Here is an 18,963-nt window from a genome sequence, read left to right as displayed (position 1 = left end):
CGCATGGCGTGGAGACTTCGGGCCTTTGGGGCCAGCTAAGAGAAGGAAATGCAATAAGTACTTGTTTAACAGCAGCTATGGTTACAAGGAAGTAAAAAATTAAGAGCCTTCAACCTGAAACAGTAATTCCATTTCTCTTTCCACAGATTCTGCCTGGCTTGCTGCAGATTACCAGCATTTCTGTTGTTATTATCATTCATTTCCTTTCCGATCCCCAGAATTTTCTGTTTTATTTCAGATTTTCAGCATCTGCTGTGTATTTTGCCTTTCAAATATTTCCAATTGAAGTAACTTTTTGATTACTTTCCATTCCGTTTGCGGGATGCTATATCATTGATGGAATATTTCCTGGTTTTCTCTGACTACATATTGTAGGGGCAAAAAAAGAGAGAAAAAACTTTAACCATTACATTACTTTGGTGTTATTTATAGCTGGCAATGATTCGTGGATAAAATCATATCAAGTTACTTATTTGCGATATAAACCTATAATATGAAATGTTATGAATAATTTGTACTAATGTAATTATATTATGTAGATGCAACGTGTAATAGTTTGTGACTGAGCTTCGAATAACAGCGAGACTGCACTGTGCATTGCGATTAGTTGCAGAGTTCTAGTGCGGAGGGGACTATATGTGCGGCGGATCTGTTTACACCGCACCAGTGCGCGGCGGCGGTTGCTTTTTCGGGTGACGCTCGGAGTGACGGAGAAATTTGAAGCTAATCTTTCGGTAAAAAGAACCGGTGGAGGAGCGGCATGGCGGAGAATATCGTGAGTAACCAGCTGAGGTTCGGCGTTTCGCTGCCTGGGCTTGACTCGCTCCAACCCTTGGTTATCAGCTTGCCCAGGGCCGGCTGAAGAGGAAGGCCCGACACGGCCACCGCGTTCAGCGCTATGAGGCAGCAGTTTGAGGGAATAAACCGCGGGCCTGGGGCAGAGCTGGCAAGCGGTGGGCCGGAATTTGGTGAAAATTGTCTCTACCATGTACAGCCTTGCTCTGAACATCGCTTCCCCATAACCTTAGAATGGTCAGAGTCCGTCAATACACGGGCTCCTGCATACCGGGTTTTCTGCCGGTCATTGTGTCTATTCTCTTCTGCGGATGAGTGGAGAATGAAACCACGACATTTCTACTTATTTCCTAATTCTGTGTGTATACTGTCAGTGTTCATTGTTTGAATAATGTACTTGCCCAGAATAGTATACTAAACTAGTATAAGTAAAACTAGATACTGTTTCCAAGTGAAACACGCAACAGTGGAAAGATCAGTCAGATTTAACTAATTCCATATTATTCTTCTATCTCTTGTCAACAGGCTTGACAATTTTAACTGCTTTCATTGATCCCTTTGTTAAGCCAGGATCCTAGGGTTGTGTTAAGTTTGAATAGAGGTGCATTTGTGAAGTTGCTGGTGTTCTCAAGAGTTAAATTCAGCATGAGTTTGCATTTTTGGGCGGGGAGGAAGGCTTAATGTGTCATTGTAATTTGAGCAAGTAAACCGAAGGATGGAAAATTTGCAGTAGGGTTTTGGTTGGAAACAACTATGTAGTGGTTGCTCATACATTTGGGATGGTCAAACCAACAGAAAAGTTAATGTGTAGAATGAACTTTGCTGTGGAATTTAATCCAATCACTATTTAAAACTGCGCTTTTCAGTTTAAACAGTGAAATTTAAGAAGCAGGGAAAGAATACAGTGTTCATTGGACTATAGTATTGTATCTGAAGGGAAGATGGTAGATGTAAAACTTGGACATTCTAACTCCAAGACTCTCACAAAATGCTGGAGGAACTCAGCAGGCCAGGCAGCATCTATAGAAAAGAGTAAGCAGACGGTGTTTCGGGCTGAGACCCTTCACCAGGACTGATGAAGGTTTGCTGCCCCAAACGTCAACTGTTTTACTCTTTGGATGGTGCTCCCACAATGGCTACAGGTCACTTATTGCTTCCTGACTCATGTGGGTGTCAGTCTGGATGTATTTGTGACTGCAGTGGCACATTGTGTGTGCGCATGGTTCACCCAGTTATCAATGAAAGTTTAGAATTGCTTGACTTGAAGCATTTTGCCGTTACTTTCTGACAAAATCATTCAGAATCAGGTTTATTATCATTAAGTTTGTTGTATTGCAATGCAAATACATAAAATTACCATAAATTACAAAATAATACAAAGAAAAGGAACTATGAAATGAGTGACATACATCAAAGTTGCTGGTGAACGCAGCAGGCCAAGCAGCATCTATAGGAAGAGGCGCAGTCGACGTTTCAGGCCGAGACCCTTCGTCAGGACTAACTGGAGGAATTCTGCAGATGCTGGAAATTCAAGCAACATACATCAAAGTTGCTGGTGAACGCAGCAGGCCAAGCAGCATCTATAGGAAGAGGCGCAGTCGACGTTTCAGGCCGAGACCTTTCGTCAGGACTAACTTAGAGGAATTCTGCAGATGCTGGAAATTCAAGCAACATACATCAAAGTTGCTGGTGAACGCAGCAGGCCAAGCAGCATCTATAGGAAGAGGCGCAGTCGACGTTTCAGGCCGAGACCCTTCGTCAGGACTAACTGAAATGAAATGAGTGAAGCTCTTTCAACATTGAGTGTGGCAGTTTTTGAATCTGCATTTTCAGAGAGCAGTTTTGAATTATAATTCTCTAGAAGAAATGGCTTTCATTGTGATTTAATAAAAGTATGTTCAATCTGTTTATTCTGAGTCAAGTACTCCTTGTTCTAGACTCTCCAGTGTAGAGAAACAGCCTTTCATCTGTAATGCAGTGTATGGAGACCGACTGAATTGTTTTGGTCATGCAATGTATTATTCAAGGGAATTTGTTCTGCTCTGCGAGTCAACCTCTTTGGATACAGGGACCAAGATTGTATACTGTTCTCCTCTTGTGACTGTAACTGAGTCACTGGAAGCTGGAAGCTCACAGATGCAAAAACCCTATCATGAGAAGCAGGCGTTCTCTCTGAGATCCTCTCAGTAGAATCTCCCTGAACCCAAAGTATATCGGGTTTTTATACTCTTACACCATAACTGACAAAACATCTCTGAATGTCAAACACCTTTGCTGGGATAAAGTAATTCACATGGATAGTGAATCCTGACACCCAAAATTAGGCCAGGTCGCATTTTTAGGAAGAGGTACAGTCGACGTCTCAGCCAGAAACGTCAATTGTACCTCTTCCTACAGATGCTGCCTGGCCTGCTGCGTTCACCAGCAGTTTTGATGTGTGTTGCTTGAATTTCCAGCATCTGCAGAATTCCTGTTGTTTGCAACCCAAAATTAGGGTTGTGAGGGCTGACTTGAGCTGACCAATGTACAATTATTAATATGCCTATGACCATGTTTGAGCTTAGTATGAATAAACAAAATAAGTTTGGCCTGGACCCTTCCATGACCTCAGTCACAATGATGCAAAATAACTGAAAGTGTCCGACACCTGGTAGGCAAGTTAATTTAGCCCCATTGTCATGCATTTGACTTGGCGAACAAGAATGTCTCATGGTTGTGTTAGTTTACAAACCGTGAGCAGCTCCTGCTGCAGACAGTAGCTTGCGTTCTGTGCATGGCTCTGTAAATAGTACTGTTTGTGTCTATAGCTCTTCTTTTAAAAAAACACTGATTACTGCATGCAGTTTCATTTGAACAGTTTTTGAAGACTCGATCTCTTTAATATTAATGCCTGCTGATCACATAACAGTAATTCCTGAAGGATGTCCTATGTCTAACAATCCCTAATGTGCTGTCCTTTGCCAAATCAGTATATATACTGACGATAAAGCTCAACATATTATTAGTTTCTCCATAACCATCTTGTTTTTGCATCAGATTCTGTTTCCCACTACTTGTGTCATTTATGTTTTCTATAGTGAAATCTCAGCAAATTATTAGACAGCCATTGTATCCTTTTCCTCACTTTCCATGATAGTTTAAGAGGCCTATGTAAATGTTTGTTTCTATCTTTTATACACACTTTTTGAAAACTCAAACACTTTGCTAATTTATTTTCTTACATTTTTCTCTAGTCTTTCCTATTAGCCACTGGTTAAGTGGTTAAAGCGTTCATCTAGTGATCTGAAGGTCGCCAGTTCGAGCCTTAGCTGAGACAGTATGTTGTGTCCTTGAACAAGGCACTTAACCACACATTGCTCTATGTCCGTGTGAGGAGTGGTGCACCACACAGTCTTTCGCTCCGTGCCTTGTAAGGCATGAAAATGCCCGACGCTGGCCTCTTAGGCCTGAGTCGACGATCCCTCCTCCCTCCCTCCCTCCCCTTCCTATTTTAAAAGTTGACCCAGTCCTTGTGATTACTACACGCGCTTTTGTTTTAAAATCAATTTTCTCTAATCATGGTGGGTAGCTCTGAATGGCATGTGCTTGTCCTGCTCTTCTCCCTGGATAGATACTGAAGAGAATTTGAAACTTTTTTCATGTGGACAGTGTTTAGGATCTAGAATTTGTCATCAGTGGAAGAGTTGTGTTAGGTTGTTCTACAATCAACTAACATGGCTGTGAATTGGATGGTCTTTGCCATTATGATCCTATGATATATACTGTAAATTTGATCCATTTGCTCTGTGGCCTTCAATAGAATGATATAGAGCAATTAGTGTTTTGAATCACAGATACATTAACAACATCTTAAAAGATAAGTGGCAAGCAAAAAGAGGTTTAGAGGAGAGGTTCCCAACCTGGCATCCATAGACCCCTCAGTTAATAGTAGGCTCCATGGCACAAAAAAGGTTGGGAACCTCTGGTTTAGAGAGAGGTGGGTCAAGCACAGGGAAATGGGAGTAGCTTGGATTGAAGTTTTGTTAAGCATGGACCAGTCGGCTAAGGGGCCCATTTCTGTGCTGTATAATTATGATGTTGTTAACTGTGTGTCACTCAATACTTGCAATAAATCTACATTTTAAAATTTCTGTCATTAGAAAAATTGGCCCTTTAAATGTCATTGTTGACCAAATGACCCAATAAAAATCTGGGTATTATTTTGTTTATTTTGTTTGTGTTTTTGTATCTCCTTCACTCCTGACTGGTTATCCAGTGAGCCACATTTTGAAAATACAACAAACAATCCTCTGAAATTACTTGGTAGTTTATGCTCTAATTTTCCACTGACTGTTTCTGTACACTCACACATACCTCCACCAGATGTAGAATGCGCATCTTAATTACAGATAGGCTGTAGAAGTCCTGCCTCCACAGCAAATAACTGGGTCGGGAGCTTTATCTTTAGAGTTATCCACCGGTGGGGGATAAAATAGGAGATTGGATCTAGGATGAAGGACCTGTAGTTAGAAGGATGACTTTAGACTGTCTGGATCAGCTTGCTTTAAGAAGACTGAGGGAAACGTGTAAAATGATGTTGGATCGGCACAGAATGGACAGTGGGATGTTTTATTTGTTTTGAAGCTACAAGTACAGAATTGAGTGATATGAGGAAAACTTGTTTAATGCTACATGGGTTGGAATCTGCATTGAACTAACTGAAAGAACATTGGTAAATGGCTGATGGGTAGAGTTAGGAAGTTTCTGTAGTATAGAACCAGTGGCTATGATGGACCAAAAGGCCTCCCTTCCATTCGGAAATCTTTCTGTAATATTATCTTGAAACTTCACACAGAAGCAAAGTACCATGCATTCTAGTTAATTGGGTCATCAGTTAATCAGGGCAGCTGCTTACCTGGGATAACACTTAACGAAAACAAATCGAGAAAATATCCAGAATTCCTTCATTTATTTCTGACAATATGCCACTTAATTGGAGCAAGAGACTGGCTGAACATTTTCTAACTTGTGTCCGTTGCGTGTGCTTGTGTTCAGAAAGCAGAGATTTTTGTTGCTGATAGTTGGAGAGAAATAAGCAGTAAGACAATTCAGATCTGTTGCGCACTGTGGTTTCATGCATTCAGACTCTGAAATCCCAGCAACATACAGGAATGAAAATAACAGTGAAACTATTTCACTACTTCAACAAGTTAGAAACTATGAAGAATTTGAAGGTAAATTCTGACAATCATCTTGACGTCATTGATATATGCAGCTGATATTAAATCTGATTGTGAATATTACCTTTGGTCCTCACCGAACACTCAGATCTCACCTGTAGCTCTCAGGTGTTTGTGTACGACAGTGATCATACCCTGGTACACCACTTCGACAGGCAGGCTAAACCAGATGAGGGTAGCCAGCGGATCCCACACGGCTGAGACAAGGAACTTGTTTCGACAGACTGGGTGGATGAGATCTTTCATGAAATTCAATGGCCAGGAAGGCAGTTCTGCCATGCTCTGTGGAGAGCGAATCACATGACGAGGCACGAAAGAGGTTATGATCGTCCACTGTGACTAGGGAAGACCCCGGTTGTGATGTCCACTCATCCCACTGGACCCGGATTTCCAGGGTCATGTGAGTGGAACTGCCCCAGTGTAACTGCTTTTCCACTTTAAAAACTCCTGCACTGGATTTTTGTCATCAGCAGATACGGCTACCAATATCAGTAATATTGGTAGTTCTAATTTATTCTGTATTTCATTTAAATACATAATTTGTCACTCAGTTAAACAGTAGTTTGTCTTTTTTTAATACCTTTTTAACTATTTCCATGAAACTTCATTAATTGGGGCAGCCGCTTAATTGGGCCAAAATGTACTGTTCCCGATGTGTCCTTATTGACTGGAATCCACTGTATTTCACTTTTCCCTTTGACTCCAAATCAGTAGGCCTAGATTACCCATTATAATTAGTTGAACTTCGGATGATGTGACAGCTGAGAGACTATTTCCCGGTGTAATGCCAGGGAATTCAACAAGGCTAGACCTGGTAATGAAGCCTAGTAACAGCTGTAGTGCCATCTGTCCTTTCATCCCAGGCTTCTGTGCTTGAAAGTGAATGTGCAAAGCCGGCCAGGAAAAGTCTGAGAGATCCAGTCCATTAAGCAGTGAAAGAAAACACAAACTGTAATGTGGCAGTATAACATTACTTATGAGGTAGGTTAACTGAACAGCAACAGTAGAGAGGAAAATACAAGCTGTATTTGAGATAAGTTACTTGCATATTTATATGAGAATTGTTAAATGGAATGATCTGACCGGTCAGTCTTTCATAAAATTGAATTAGAAAGCAAGTGGGGCCAAATAAATTTCTAAAGAACTACAGAAATGCTGCCAATTCAAAATTGAACTAGTCATTGCACCACACACCCACACCCTGTCGCTCTTTCGAACTCAGCAGGCCAGGCAGCATGTATAGAAGAGAGTACAGTTGACGTTTTGGTCTGAGAAGTCCTGCTGAAGGGTCTCAGCCCGAAATGTCAGCTCTGCTCTTCCATAGATGCTGCCTGGCCCGCAGAGTTCCTCCAGCATTTTGTGCATGTTACTTGGATTTCCAGCATCTGTAGGCTTTCTCTTGTTTGTGATTGAACTCGTCATCATGCTGTGGCCTGCTACTGAATAACCCAATGAACCAGAATGATATTTGTGACTATTGTAATAAGTTACATTAGAAGCCCTGAGAGTGAAGCTGTTTTTACAAAAGAGGAATAGAGAAACCAATACCTAAACGTTAGGCATAACATCTGCTCCAAATCTTCCTTTCCACAGATGCTCCTTCATTTGAGTTCCTCTAGCATTTTGTGTGTGTTATAATGCATATGGCTGTTGATTGGTATTATATTGAGATGGCAAGTCAGGGAATGTGGATATTTTTATATAAATTGTAATATTTCAAAATCCAGCTGTTTACAAATCGTGGGTGAATTAGTGGCTAGCAAAATGATCAGTATTGTATAACGGGTTATAAAATTGAACTAATATATCGGTACTGAGCTCTGTAGTTTGACTTGGGTATGCATTGACCAGTTTCACTATGCTTTTTTAAGATAAAAAAGAATTCCAAAGACTCTGCTAACTGCCCGTTGTCTTTGGTATTAATTGTTTACATGCAGTTTTGGTTGTAGTTACATTGCTTAACTTGTAACACTGCAATATATAGTCTTTGCAGCAGCAAATCAATATAGGCCCACTAGGTAGGCTAAACACCAGAGTAGTGGGACTTGCTTCTGATTAAGAAGAAAGCTTTATAACAGGGTTAAAAACTCCAGCAATCTCCCTATTTAAAAAACTGTTCCCTTTTCTATGCCTGCTGCTGTCATGTGAGAGTAACACCTGACAGTCATGGTTTTATCAATTCACCAGTGTAGAGACTTGCACTTCAGTTTTCAGGGCTTTATTAAGGTGTCTTAGTTTCATTGGCAATTATTTTTAAAAACAATCTAATGTTGTGCTGAAAGGCTCAATTGCAGTTTAATCTAGGATATTATAAAGGATCTAATCTCACTCTTGCAAAAGCTTTAATAAGTTTTGGCATTTTTGTATGTACTTGTATTTTTTTTGTAGATTGTTCGCATCCAGTCACCACATGGTATGAAACGGATTAATGCGGGGAAGCGAGAAACTGGAGCCCAATTTTTGAAAAAGGTAATGGGCTATTTTCAAGGACATTTCTTTCAGAGTAAATTTGTGTATTCTTTAGGTTTACCCATCTGACCTAATTACTTAAAGCTATTGTAAAGAGAAACCGCTAGAGGCCTTTTTAATTGGTTTGCTCAAACATTTATTAATGTTGCCAATGGGATGATGGATAGGTCAGAATTCTCTTGTCTGTTCTGTTTGTGCTCGGAGTGGTGTTAAGACCAGGCTTAAAATCGCAGACAATGTTGGGGAGCGGGTGTTGGGGTGGGAACATTAGGAGACAAAAATAGGTAAATTTTTTTCCTACCCCTCTAATTTGTTGAAACTAGTACACTGACATAAGAATTTGATCAAATCAGATTCCACTACAGGACAGCAATCTGTCCTAAAGGTCCACAGATATGTGGGAAACAAACCACCAATAATCTAGATCTAGTCTTGCACAGCCTAAAATGGGAACAGTAGTCTTCCCTGATCTATTCAGGGTAAAATCTAAACTGGCACACTGTCTGTGTGCATCATTTTGTAAACAACACCCAAAAGTCAATGCTAGTTTTTGAGGTTATCTTGGTCACTATGATACTCCATCTTGTACGTTACATTAGTAGCCCTCCTTCATCCTTTCTTCAAAGCGTTAATTATGCTTGTCTTGTAATTTGTGACCTGACAGGTCTAGCTGACACTCCCTTACCAGCTGTAGTTGCAGCTCAAAGGTATGTGCATTTGCCTCGTTTGGATGGGGTCAGTGTACCTTAATGCCATGAAGTACTGTAGGCCCCAGTGGTTTTGTGTGAGCAGTGCCAGGTGTTCCTATGATCTTCTATACCTTCTGCTAAATCTCTGTATTTCATAATGTGGAGTACAGAGAATTTCTTCCAAGAATGATACGGCAGTGGTTCTCTCCACTGGATGGGAGGGATCAGGAATTTGGCCATGTGTACTGTTTCATCAGGAGTTTGGGAATGTGGGTTGGGTAATTTGCTGAAGACTTATTTTAGGAACATTGGCTGGGTATACAGTGGAGCTGGAGACAGAAATGTGTATTGGTTGTGGGGTTGGAGCCAAAACTGATATTTATTCGATTGCGGCCATGATGGGTGGCAGTAATTCCCCACAGAACATCACTGTTGTTCACTGGTGCCATCTTGCAGAACTCCGCTGGGCTGACTGGTGCCTTATTCTTTCTGTTACCTCTGTCAACCTGGTCTCAGAACGTAGCGTCAAAAGGAGCTTTTGCACAAGTGAATCAATATTAAAACACTCTGCTCCCCATAAAGTCAGCCCTTCTCAGACAACACGGGCATCCTGTCAACTCCTAGCCTACAGGATACAGAATGTCTGTGGTTAATGACTGCTTCGAAGTCTGCTCTAATGGGCACCCATGAAAATGCTCTTGTGGTTCTTCCTGTTACATGGTCTGGGTTCGTGAAATTAAGCAGGAAGTCCAGGAGTTAGTTTTTTGCAAAGATTGAGTGTTCCAGATTTCTAAACACCTTCATTCCTCAAAGGAGAAGAAACATCATTTCTGGGAGTTAAAGGCAGAGGTCAAGCAGAAAACCCAGGATCTAAAGAAAAGATGGTTCATATAGCAAATACTGGAGGCTCAGTATTTGCTGACAGTAATGATGTTCATGGGTTCTTTGATGCTGTCAAGGCTTTGGTCTGGGAGTCGGGAATGAAGGTAAACTTACTAGGGAGACAGCCAGTCATTGGAAGGAACATTTTGAAGACCAACCTTAACTATGACTTTGTCCTTAATGTAAGCACATTTGTTAGAAACCTTCTTTAGTCAGCATTGCCACTGTTCCTGATGTGCATAAAGTTAAAATAGCTATATCCCATCTAAAAAAGTATTAGGGGCTTGAGAGCAAGCAGCATTTTTATTGTGCTTCAGTAACAAATTCACAATCTCGTCGTTCATTTCTTAGAAAAGTTGCATAAGCCAGAGGTAGTCATAATTATGACATCTTCAGGAAAAGGGGTAAATCGAACAATTGTAACTACAGAGGCATCTCACTGTTTTCTTTGTGACAGAAACTTGACGCTTGAATTGTCCTTATCTAGCTCATCCTGGTGATTGAGGAATTGCTTCTCAACTCATTGGAATCCATCCATCCAGAGCTACAGATGGCATGATCTGTCTGAAAGCAATATTTGCAGCGGCCTTTGATCTCACTTAAATCTTAGTCTCTCCCAAACATCAGAGTTAGGAACACTCCAAAATTCAGCTACCCACAGAAATCCATTGTAATTTTATGTTTGTTTCACAATTGCTTGCAAGCCATGATTTTAATTCAAGGTTATGCAAGAGAGTCAATTTTGGAGATGACCAATATCAAAGAAGACTGTTCTTTCCTTGACTCTTCCTTTTTTATCACCATTATTGCATTTTACCTTTATCAGACATCCTCCAGTAATGAAGCTACAGAAGCGCATGAGAGAATGGACGTCTCAAACAACATTGACAAGGAAAAGATCCTCTAGCAATCTTTCCCAAATGCATAACACTGTCCGTCAATGATAAAAATCACGCCAAGATCTTGGAAAATGTGGTCCATTTTATTATTCACATGATTTGGGCTGTTAAACATTAGAAAATCAAAAATATAAGAGCGTTTCCCATTTTAAAACATAGGAAATTGGTATGTTTTGAATACTGAACTCAGGGTATTAGGAGTTCTAATGCAGGAGTCAGTCAGCAGAGTTGAAAGCAATTTTAGCCCAATGTCCACTTACTTAGTATGAAGATTGTGTTGAGTAAATTGGGGAGAAAAAAGGTTGATAGCCCACAGAAAATATGTGCTTAATATTGCATTTGTAGATGGATATATAAATGTGGCTCAGTGGCTTATAAGTATAAGCATGCAAAATGTTAGAAACGTTTTTTCTTTCTGCATCCGAATTGTAATTTAGTTTTTTTACTTTCTTTTTAGGTTGCAAAGGAATTTGGCTGTTCCAACAATGGCTTTTCTGTATATCTTAACAGAAATAAAACAGGAGAGATCTCCCCTACAACGAGTAAATCACTCTCTTTGCTTAAAATAAAGTGCGTATTGGTATTTGTTCATGTTTTCTTGAGCGTTTTTTAAACAACCAAAAGTGTGGAATGAAATGTATGACCAAGTGAAGTTTTAAAATATGTTAACAACAAAGTTATTGATGATGAAATGTTTTAGTATTAAAGTGGACATGTTGCTCCCCTGTCATCAATTTAGGTATTAAATTTTTTTTTATAATTTACTGAGACTTCACAAGTACGATTGAGAAAGTGGTTCTTTCAAAAGGGATGCTTATTCAAACCTTCATCAGTTGGGGGATTGAGTTCAAGAGCTGTGATGTAATGTTGCTGTTCTATAAAACTTCGAATACACCATGCTTGGAATATTATGTTCAGTTTTAGTTGCCTCATTATAGAAAGGATTTGGAAGCTTCAGAGAGGGTGCAGCAGATGCTGCCAGGATTGGAGAGTGTATGTTATGAGGATAGGTTGAGTGAGCTAGTGCTATTTTCTTTGGAGTGAAGGAGGTTGAGAGGTGACTTGACAGAGGTGTACAAGATGATAAATGGCATAGATTGATTGGACAGCCAAAGTCTTGGATTGAAATGGCTAATATGAGGGGCTATAATTTTAAGGTGATTGGAGGAAAATAGGGAGATTTCAGAGGCAAACTTTTTTTTTAACAGAGAAAATGGTAAATGTAGTAGGTGTGTGGAATGTGCTGCCAGGGGTAATGGTAGAGGCAGATACATTAGGGATATTTAAGAGACTCGTAGTAGGCACATTGATGAAAGAAAAATGGAGGCCTATGTAAGAGGGAAGGGCTAGATTGATCGTAGAGTAGGATTGATCTTAGTGCAACATTGTGGCTGAAATTCCTGTATTTATGCTGTACTGTCCTACTGTATGTAAACAAAGGTTGTGTAGGATATCAGTTGTTGCGAATTATATAGAGTACATAACAATGGAATATATTGTCTCTGCTAATGCAGTAAAATCAAGATTTTGTTTTAGAAATGTGCCTACTTAATTAATAGAAGTTAAATTAGTATGTCGTTGAGGAAGAGACACCTGCATATATTTTCCTTGACTGAGTTGCCCTAGTGGAATAGAGTTAAGGAGGTTTTACTTGTTTTATTCTTAGCATGAAAAAATGCCATTTATGTGTCAAAAAATAGGTTGTAGACAGCTTATTTATAAGAGGGATGAATGCGGTTGACATTTAACTATTACAACTTATATTGCCGTTTTCAGTTGGAAAGCAATGAAATCAACATACTGATTTCATTTACAGAGAAAAATGAACAAGATCTCAGTACTCCTGTAAATAATGATTATGTTGCAACAATTTTCAATTACTTTAAGCATGTTTCTTAATCTATTTACCAGCTGGGAATCCATCATATCTAGGCTTGAAGTTTAACCTCAATACAAAAATTACATTGAAGGTCACTGGATAACAATTAGATCAAGGGGCACTGTTCTGATAATTTTTCTCATTATGTAGGAGATAATGTAGCCAAAAATAAAGTGAATGCTGCAGATAATTAATATGAAGAAATAATGGGAGGTTCTTTTACCATTTGCACCCTAAACATTGAGCTATAGATTTAGTAACATGTATAAAGAATCATGAGATTGTTATTTTGTCAGAAAATATTCAGCAAAAATCATCTTAAATTAACTATGAATACTAATTATAAACAAAGCACTATTTGCAATGAAATTTGGTATGTTTTTTAAAATTGCTTACCTCTTTTAATAAAAAATCTGTATATGCTCTGAGCAGAGATATTTGAAGGGAAATTGTGTTTTTAGAAGTATCAGAGATTTTGTTTGTCTACAGAAGGCTTTAAAATGGATTGTTCCAATGTGATTATCTGTGTTTGATTTCATTATTTATTAATATTTTTTCTTAGACATGGAGACTTGCTGTACCTCTTTCCATCCAGTGATGCTGGGACTTCTACTCAGGTCATGGAAACTTCAACCCAGGCTCAAGGAGGGTCACGAGTTTTAACCCCATCTTCTGTGAATATTGTGGAGGATGAAATTGATCAGTATTTAAGCAAGCAAGATGGAAAGATTTATAGAAACAGGGACCACCAACAGTAAGACTTCCTGAACAGAAATCTATAGAATTGCACTAATTACTTTGTAAATAATATCAGCTTACATTTTATGGTTTGTAACTATTAATTTCATAAACCAAGAAGCGCTGTAGATCGAAGAAAAAATTCTGTATCTAAGATTTAACCCTTCATTCATTATGTACTGAGTTGTATGCCATAGACGATCATGGTCTTTCCATGACTGTGATTGTCTTGGTAAACTTCGCTAGAATAGTTCTTTGCCATTGCCACCTTCTGGGCAGTATCCTTACCCCAGCCATTATCAATACTCTTCAGAGATTGTGTGCCTGGCATCGGTGGTCACAGAGCAAGGACCTGTGATATGGACTAGCTGCTCATACGACCATCCACCACCTGCTCCTGTAGGTTCACGAGACCCTGATCAGGGAGTTAAGCAGGTGCTACACTTTGCCCAAGGGTGACCTGCAGGCTAGCGGAGGGAAAGAGCGCCTTACACCTCCTTTGGTAGAGATGTATCTCCACCCAACCACCTAGAAGATTTAATTTTTAAGGCTTGTTTTCCCTTTTCCTCTTCACTTTTATCCACAGTCTGAAGAATTTGGTAGCTTCTGCTGAAATTTTGCCATGCTTTTTTTAAACCAATTGTGAAAATGTGGCTTTTGCACAAGAAAAAGAGACAAAGACTCGGGTGCTAATTTGTTCCATTTTGGAGTCTAACGTGTTTAAATCTTATGAATTAGGATGAATTGAACATCACTCTTATTTATGTTTTGTTCATGGATTGTTTATGTTGTGGCAATGTCAGCGCTTAATAGTCCATAATTGCTGCTGACTTGAGGAACCAGTTAAATGTGAATTTTGAGTCACATATGGTCTAAACTAGACAAGGCCAGCGTGTTTGCCTCCTTCAAGGATGTTAATGGATCAGGTGGCTATTAATGATGATCTGGTGATTTTGTGGTGGTGTTATTGTGATGTATTTTTATTCCTTGAACTTAACTTTCACATACCATTTGGGTCCATTCAAGGTTGCATTGATGACTCAATGGCCCAGGATTCTGACTGAGTTTGCTATTGTATCCCTTACAACTATTGTAACTACAACCTCTCGCCATCCCCAATACAAATCCTCATACAATAAGGCAGTTGGATAATGATCAGATCAGCTGATAAATGACACCATTGGCTAATGTAATCTGCCCTATTCATAACTCCAATGGGCTATTTAATCTGTGCAAAGGAATTCAGCCAATATTTGTATCCCGGAACTAAACTGTGAAGATAGTACGTTCGTTCTCTGTGGAAATTTTAATGGAGTTTTACACAAATCAAACTCTACCCGAGGGGCTCTGTTAGCATTTTTATTTATGTTTTTCATAGGTGTCGACATGGTCCACTTGGTAAATGTGTTCACTGTGTACCGTTAGAGGTAAGGAAGTCTTTTCAGTCATTCTGTTTAGAAACCTATATTGAATATATGAATTGAAACAGTGTGAGATGCCTTTGGCATTGCTATATTGCAAGGACATTTCAGACTGCGTGGTACCTTAACTCCTCCTGGTGTGTTAATATTAAATGTGTATTTGTGAAATATTTTTGAGCAAACAATTGAGGGGAATTTATGCCTGTAAACTGTTGCTGTAATTCCACTGAAAGTGTTAGATGTTGATTGTCCTAATATTTTTGATCTTAAAGAGCATTAATTTATGTAGTACAGATATGAGCATTTTAAATTAATTTTAACCTTGTTCTGCTTAAATAATAAGGTCTCTGCATTTTCCAATAAATACCATTAGGAGACCTTTCTCTCTTACCCCCCACCCCAAACTAACTAGTTCTCGTTCAACTATACAATAAGTCTATTGAGTTCTCAATCCATATTGAAATGCATAGAAGCTTAAAAAAACTTAAATGTGGCATCTTACAGAAGGTGTTTTCTTTTAATGTAATTTTGAATTTATCTATTTTCACTGGTAGGGAAAATATTACTTGGTGTCATGACAATATCTTAACTTGGAATTGAGATATATAATGTCCCTTCAGAAAGGAGATTGGATATTCTATATTTGGTTATTAAGTCTATAGACTTATTCGCACTGTACCAATTTTTTTCCCTGTGATTTTTGTGCTAGCAAAACAGTTGTAAAACTCTTTAGAGGACTGTGTACTTTCTGCTTTTGTTTTTTTTTAGTTAGCATGCACTTAACTGTCTACTTCTCAAATCGATTTATTTCTGGGAGAGTACTGTACACACTAATGCTGTCAGTTTGAACAAAAATCAATCCCCCTCTTGGGGTTATTGATGTCATCATATTAGTCGTGTAGTTTGTGATAATGGAATTTAGTGAACAATTAATTTTGATATATAATTCAGTAAGCTGTTAATGCAGTCTAGGCTACTGTACCTGCCAAGAGACTGATAAGATTTAATTTGCAATTCACATTTTTTTTCGTTCAGGTACTTTAAGCAAAATACCCTTATTGTTGCTTGTATTGTTAACAACCCTTGTTATTTTAGTTTTCAGTTTCTTTTCATTCCACATAAAAGTAAGGTATAATGATTTATTAATCTGTATTTATCAACCTTTGTTATTAATCTGTATAAAATGTTCATTAGCCTTTGTCTACAAAAAAGATTGCATTAGCTTTTAAATCCCTTTGCTGTGAACACTGTCAAAAGTTTTTGAAAATGAAAGCAAAAATGGGGCCAAGAAATGGGTGAATTAGAGGTGGGTGTGAATTGCCAAGGAGGTTAGTGTAAAGGGAGATATAAAATAAAGTATAGGAAATGATACAATTGGTCAGAAACCCAAGACAAAAATAGCTTTCATGCTTTGAGTGCAACATTTAACAAAAAAAACTCTATGGGAAGACACTGGAAGGAAATATGAGGAAGTATGGAATCAAAATACGGCATGATAAACTAATTTTTTTTCTATTTAGTACTTACACAAAATGAAAACTTGTAGATAGTTTAAATGCAAGGGAAGGACAGAAGAATGCATATCAGCAAATGAAAATAAGGCCAGTTTTATAGTGGTGGGCAAGGTAGTTGCTGGGTGTCTGATATTATAACCTGAAGTACTGATAACACACAGTAGGCTCAGAAAAGAGGAAAAATATTGTGATGCTGCAAGTCTCTTCCCTCTATCACCACTATCCATCCACAGATGTTCTAACAATCTAATCTCAAAGGCTTAACAGCTTTTCTTTGCCTTCAAATTCCATCAAGTCCAAGCTGCCTTCTTTGCAAGTTTTATTTATGCTAGGAAGTGATCAGAATAAAGCTGATTGGGTAGCCTTGATTCTAACTTCAGTTGTCCGCAAACATCTGGTGGTCTGTGATATGGCTTCCCTTTTTCTAATGTTGTTTTGTGCCAGGTGTCCTTTCAAGGCTATTCTTTTTTTTTCTTTTTAAATTTTTATTTTTATTTGGATAAGGAATTCACAATTATCATGTACTTTTTTCACACATATAACCTTTTCCATTTTTTTATATGTATAAAACTACAATTATTTATACATTCTTAAGTACACATTGAGATGATATAAAAGGAAAATAAACATTTAAATAGATAATTATGTACTGTGGTAAATCTAACCTATTAGGCTAAGTAATGAAATTAGTTGTTAAGAAAAATGGTAATAATAGTTTCCATACAACCCTTCCGGACCATTTCCACTGGTCCAAAATGTTGCATACAAGCCTATATACCAACCATTGTAGGTGTTTATATCCCAATTTGTTCGTGCTTGTTCCTGCCCGCAGACATAATTATCCAATCCCTATGTACTTATTTACTTAATTTTTTCATTTTTTTTATCCCTTTCCCAAATCTTTCCCTTTACTTGTGTTAATTCTCTATTTTCCAAAAAAAAACAAACATTTAGACTAGGGGTGCTTACGTTAGCAATATTACTGTGTTGATGAGAAGAGCAATATAAATCATTAGGAGAGTCATCTAAAGTCTGCTCGCATTGGGGTTATATATTCAATCCATTTATTCCAGATTTGATAAAATGTTTCTTTTTGAGTTCTCAGGGAGTAAGTCAACTTTTCCATTTTAAATATTTCCAAGATAATTTCGTACCAATCTTCTAATGTAGGTGGTATTGGATTTAGCTATTTTCTAGTGATTGATTTCTTACTTGCCGCTAAGAGGGCCTGCAGCAACTTTATATCTTCCTTCTGTTCAAGGAACAATACATGCCCCAAATAGAGCGTCTCAAAGTTCAGAGGTATCTGGGACCTAAGTACCTTAACTAATGTTCTATGAATACCTTCCCAAAATAGACTTAATTTAGGGCAATCCCAGAAAATATGAAAATGATTTGCCTCCTTGGAGCCGCACCTTCTCCAACACATCACATTTGTATCTTTATATTTTTCCTGATATGGGGTCTTGAAGTATCTTATAATGTTTTTCCAACAATGTTCTCTCCAAGTCAAAGAATTAGTCGAGGACCGTTGAAAGCTGCAGATTTTCCCCCAAGCCTCCTCTGAAAGTACCAACCCCGCTTCTTTCTCCCACTTCTCTTTAATATACAGTGTATTTACATTTTTAGCATGGGAGAGTGCATTATATAGGTGAGAAACTGATTTACTAGGTATTGAACTGCAAGCCGAATTCAGAATCTTGAAAAATTCTAATTCTACTGTTGATAGGTCTGTATATCTACAACTCTGGTTAACATAGTTTCGTATTTGAAGGTACCTAAAAAAGTCATTATGTTCTAGGCCATGTTTGTCTGCAGGATTTGGAAACTTTGTAATACTCTTCTATCTATAAATGAGAGGTAGGTTGTAAGACCTTTCTTTATCCATAGCTCAAATCTTTTATCTCCTCTGTTGGGAAGGAATTCGGTATCATATGCACACCATCTAAAGAGTTTTAACATGTTATTAATTCCACATGAATTAACCACCTTCTGCCATACTTTTAATGTAAGATTTATCCAAGCATTATTAAATTTTTCCAACTGGGCCATCAATCCTTTGTCAGCTATTGAGGCCTGTAGAGGAAAACTGTCAACTAATCCAAATTCTATTTCCTTCCATCTAGCCTTATATTCCCTATTACACCAATATAACAGAGGGGTTATCTGTGAGGCATAAAAATAATTTCTCAGGCAAGGAAGAACCATACCTCCTCCTTCCTTCCCTAACTGTAAGGTGTTATATCGAATTCTAGGTTTCCTTCCTTGCCAAATGAAGCGGGAAATCCATTTGTCCCATTCCCTGAATTGATTATCATCCACCTCCACTGGTAAAGTACGGAAAAGATATAATAACCGAGGAAGAATATTCATTTTTATAGTATTTATCCTTGAATTTAAACTTAAAAAGGGGATAAGATTCCATCTATGCATATCTGCTTTTATCTCTGAGATTAAT

General features: G+C 38.3%; 1 protein-coding gene across 1 annotated transcript in view; it reads left to right on the top strand.

Annotated features, from left to right (window-relative positions):
- Positions 1-619: 619 nt before the first annotated feature.
- Positions 620-18,963, top strand: part of nploc4 (NPL4 homolog, ubiquitin recognition factor) — a 60,827-nt gene continuing 42,483 nt past the window's right edge. The window contains exons 1-5 of the mRNA XM_063074464.1: positions 620-775; positions 8,403-8,483; positions 11,411-11,523; positions 13,395-13,586; positions 14,949-14,997. Of these exons, the coding sequence (XP_062930534.1) occupies positions 761-775; positions 8,403-8,483; positions 11,411-11,523; positions 13,395-13,586; positions 14,949-14,997 (450 nt within the window). The 5' untranslated portion in view covers positions 620-760. The remainder of the gene's footprint in view (positions 776-8,402; positions 8,484-11,410; positions 11,524-13,394; positions 13,587-14,948; positions 14,998-18,963) is intronic.

This window comes from Mobula hypostoma, chromosome 22 (assembly GCF_963921235.1).
Source record: "Mobula hypostoma chromosome 22, sMobHyp1.1, whole genome shotgun sequence".
In the NCBI taxonomy this organism is placed as follows: Eukaryota; Metazoa; Chordata; class Chondrichthyes; order Myliobatiformes; family Myliobatidae; genus Mobula; species Mobula hypostoma.
Note: the sequence above shows the minus strand (reverse complement) of the source record. Positions and strands in the feature narration are given on the sequence as shown.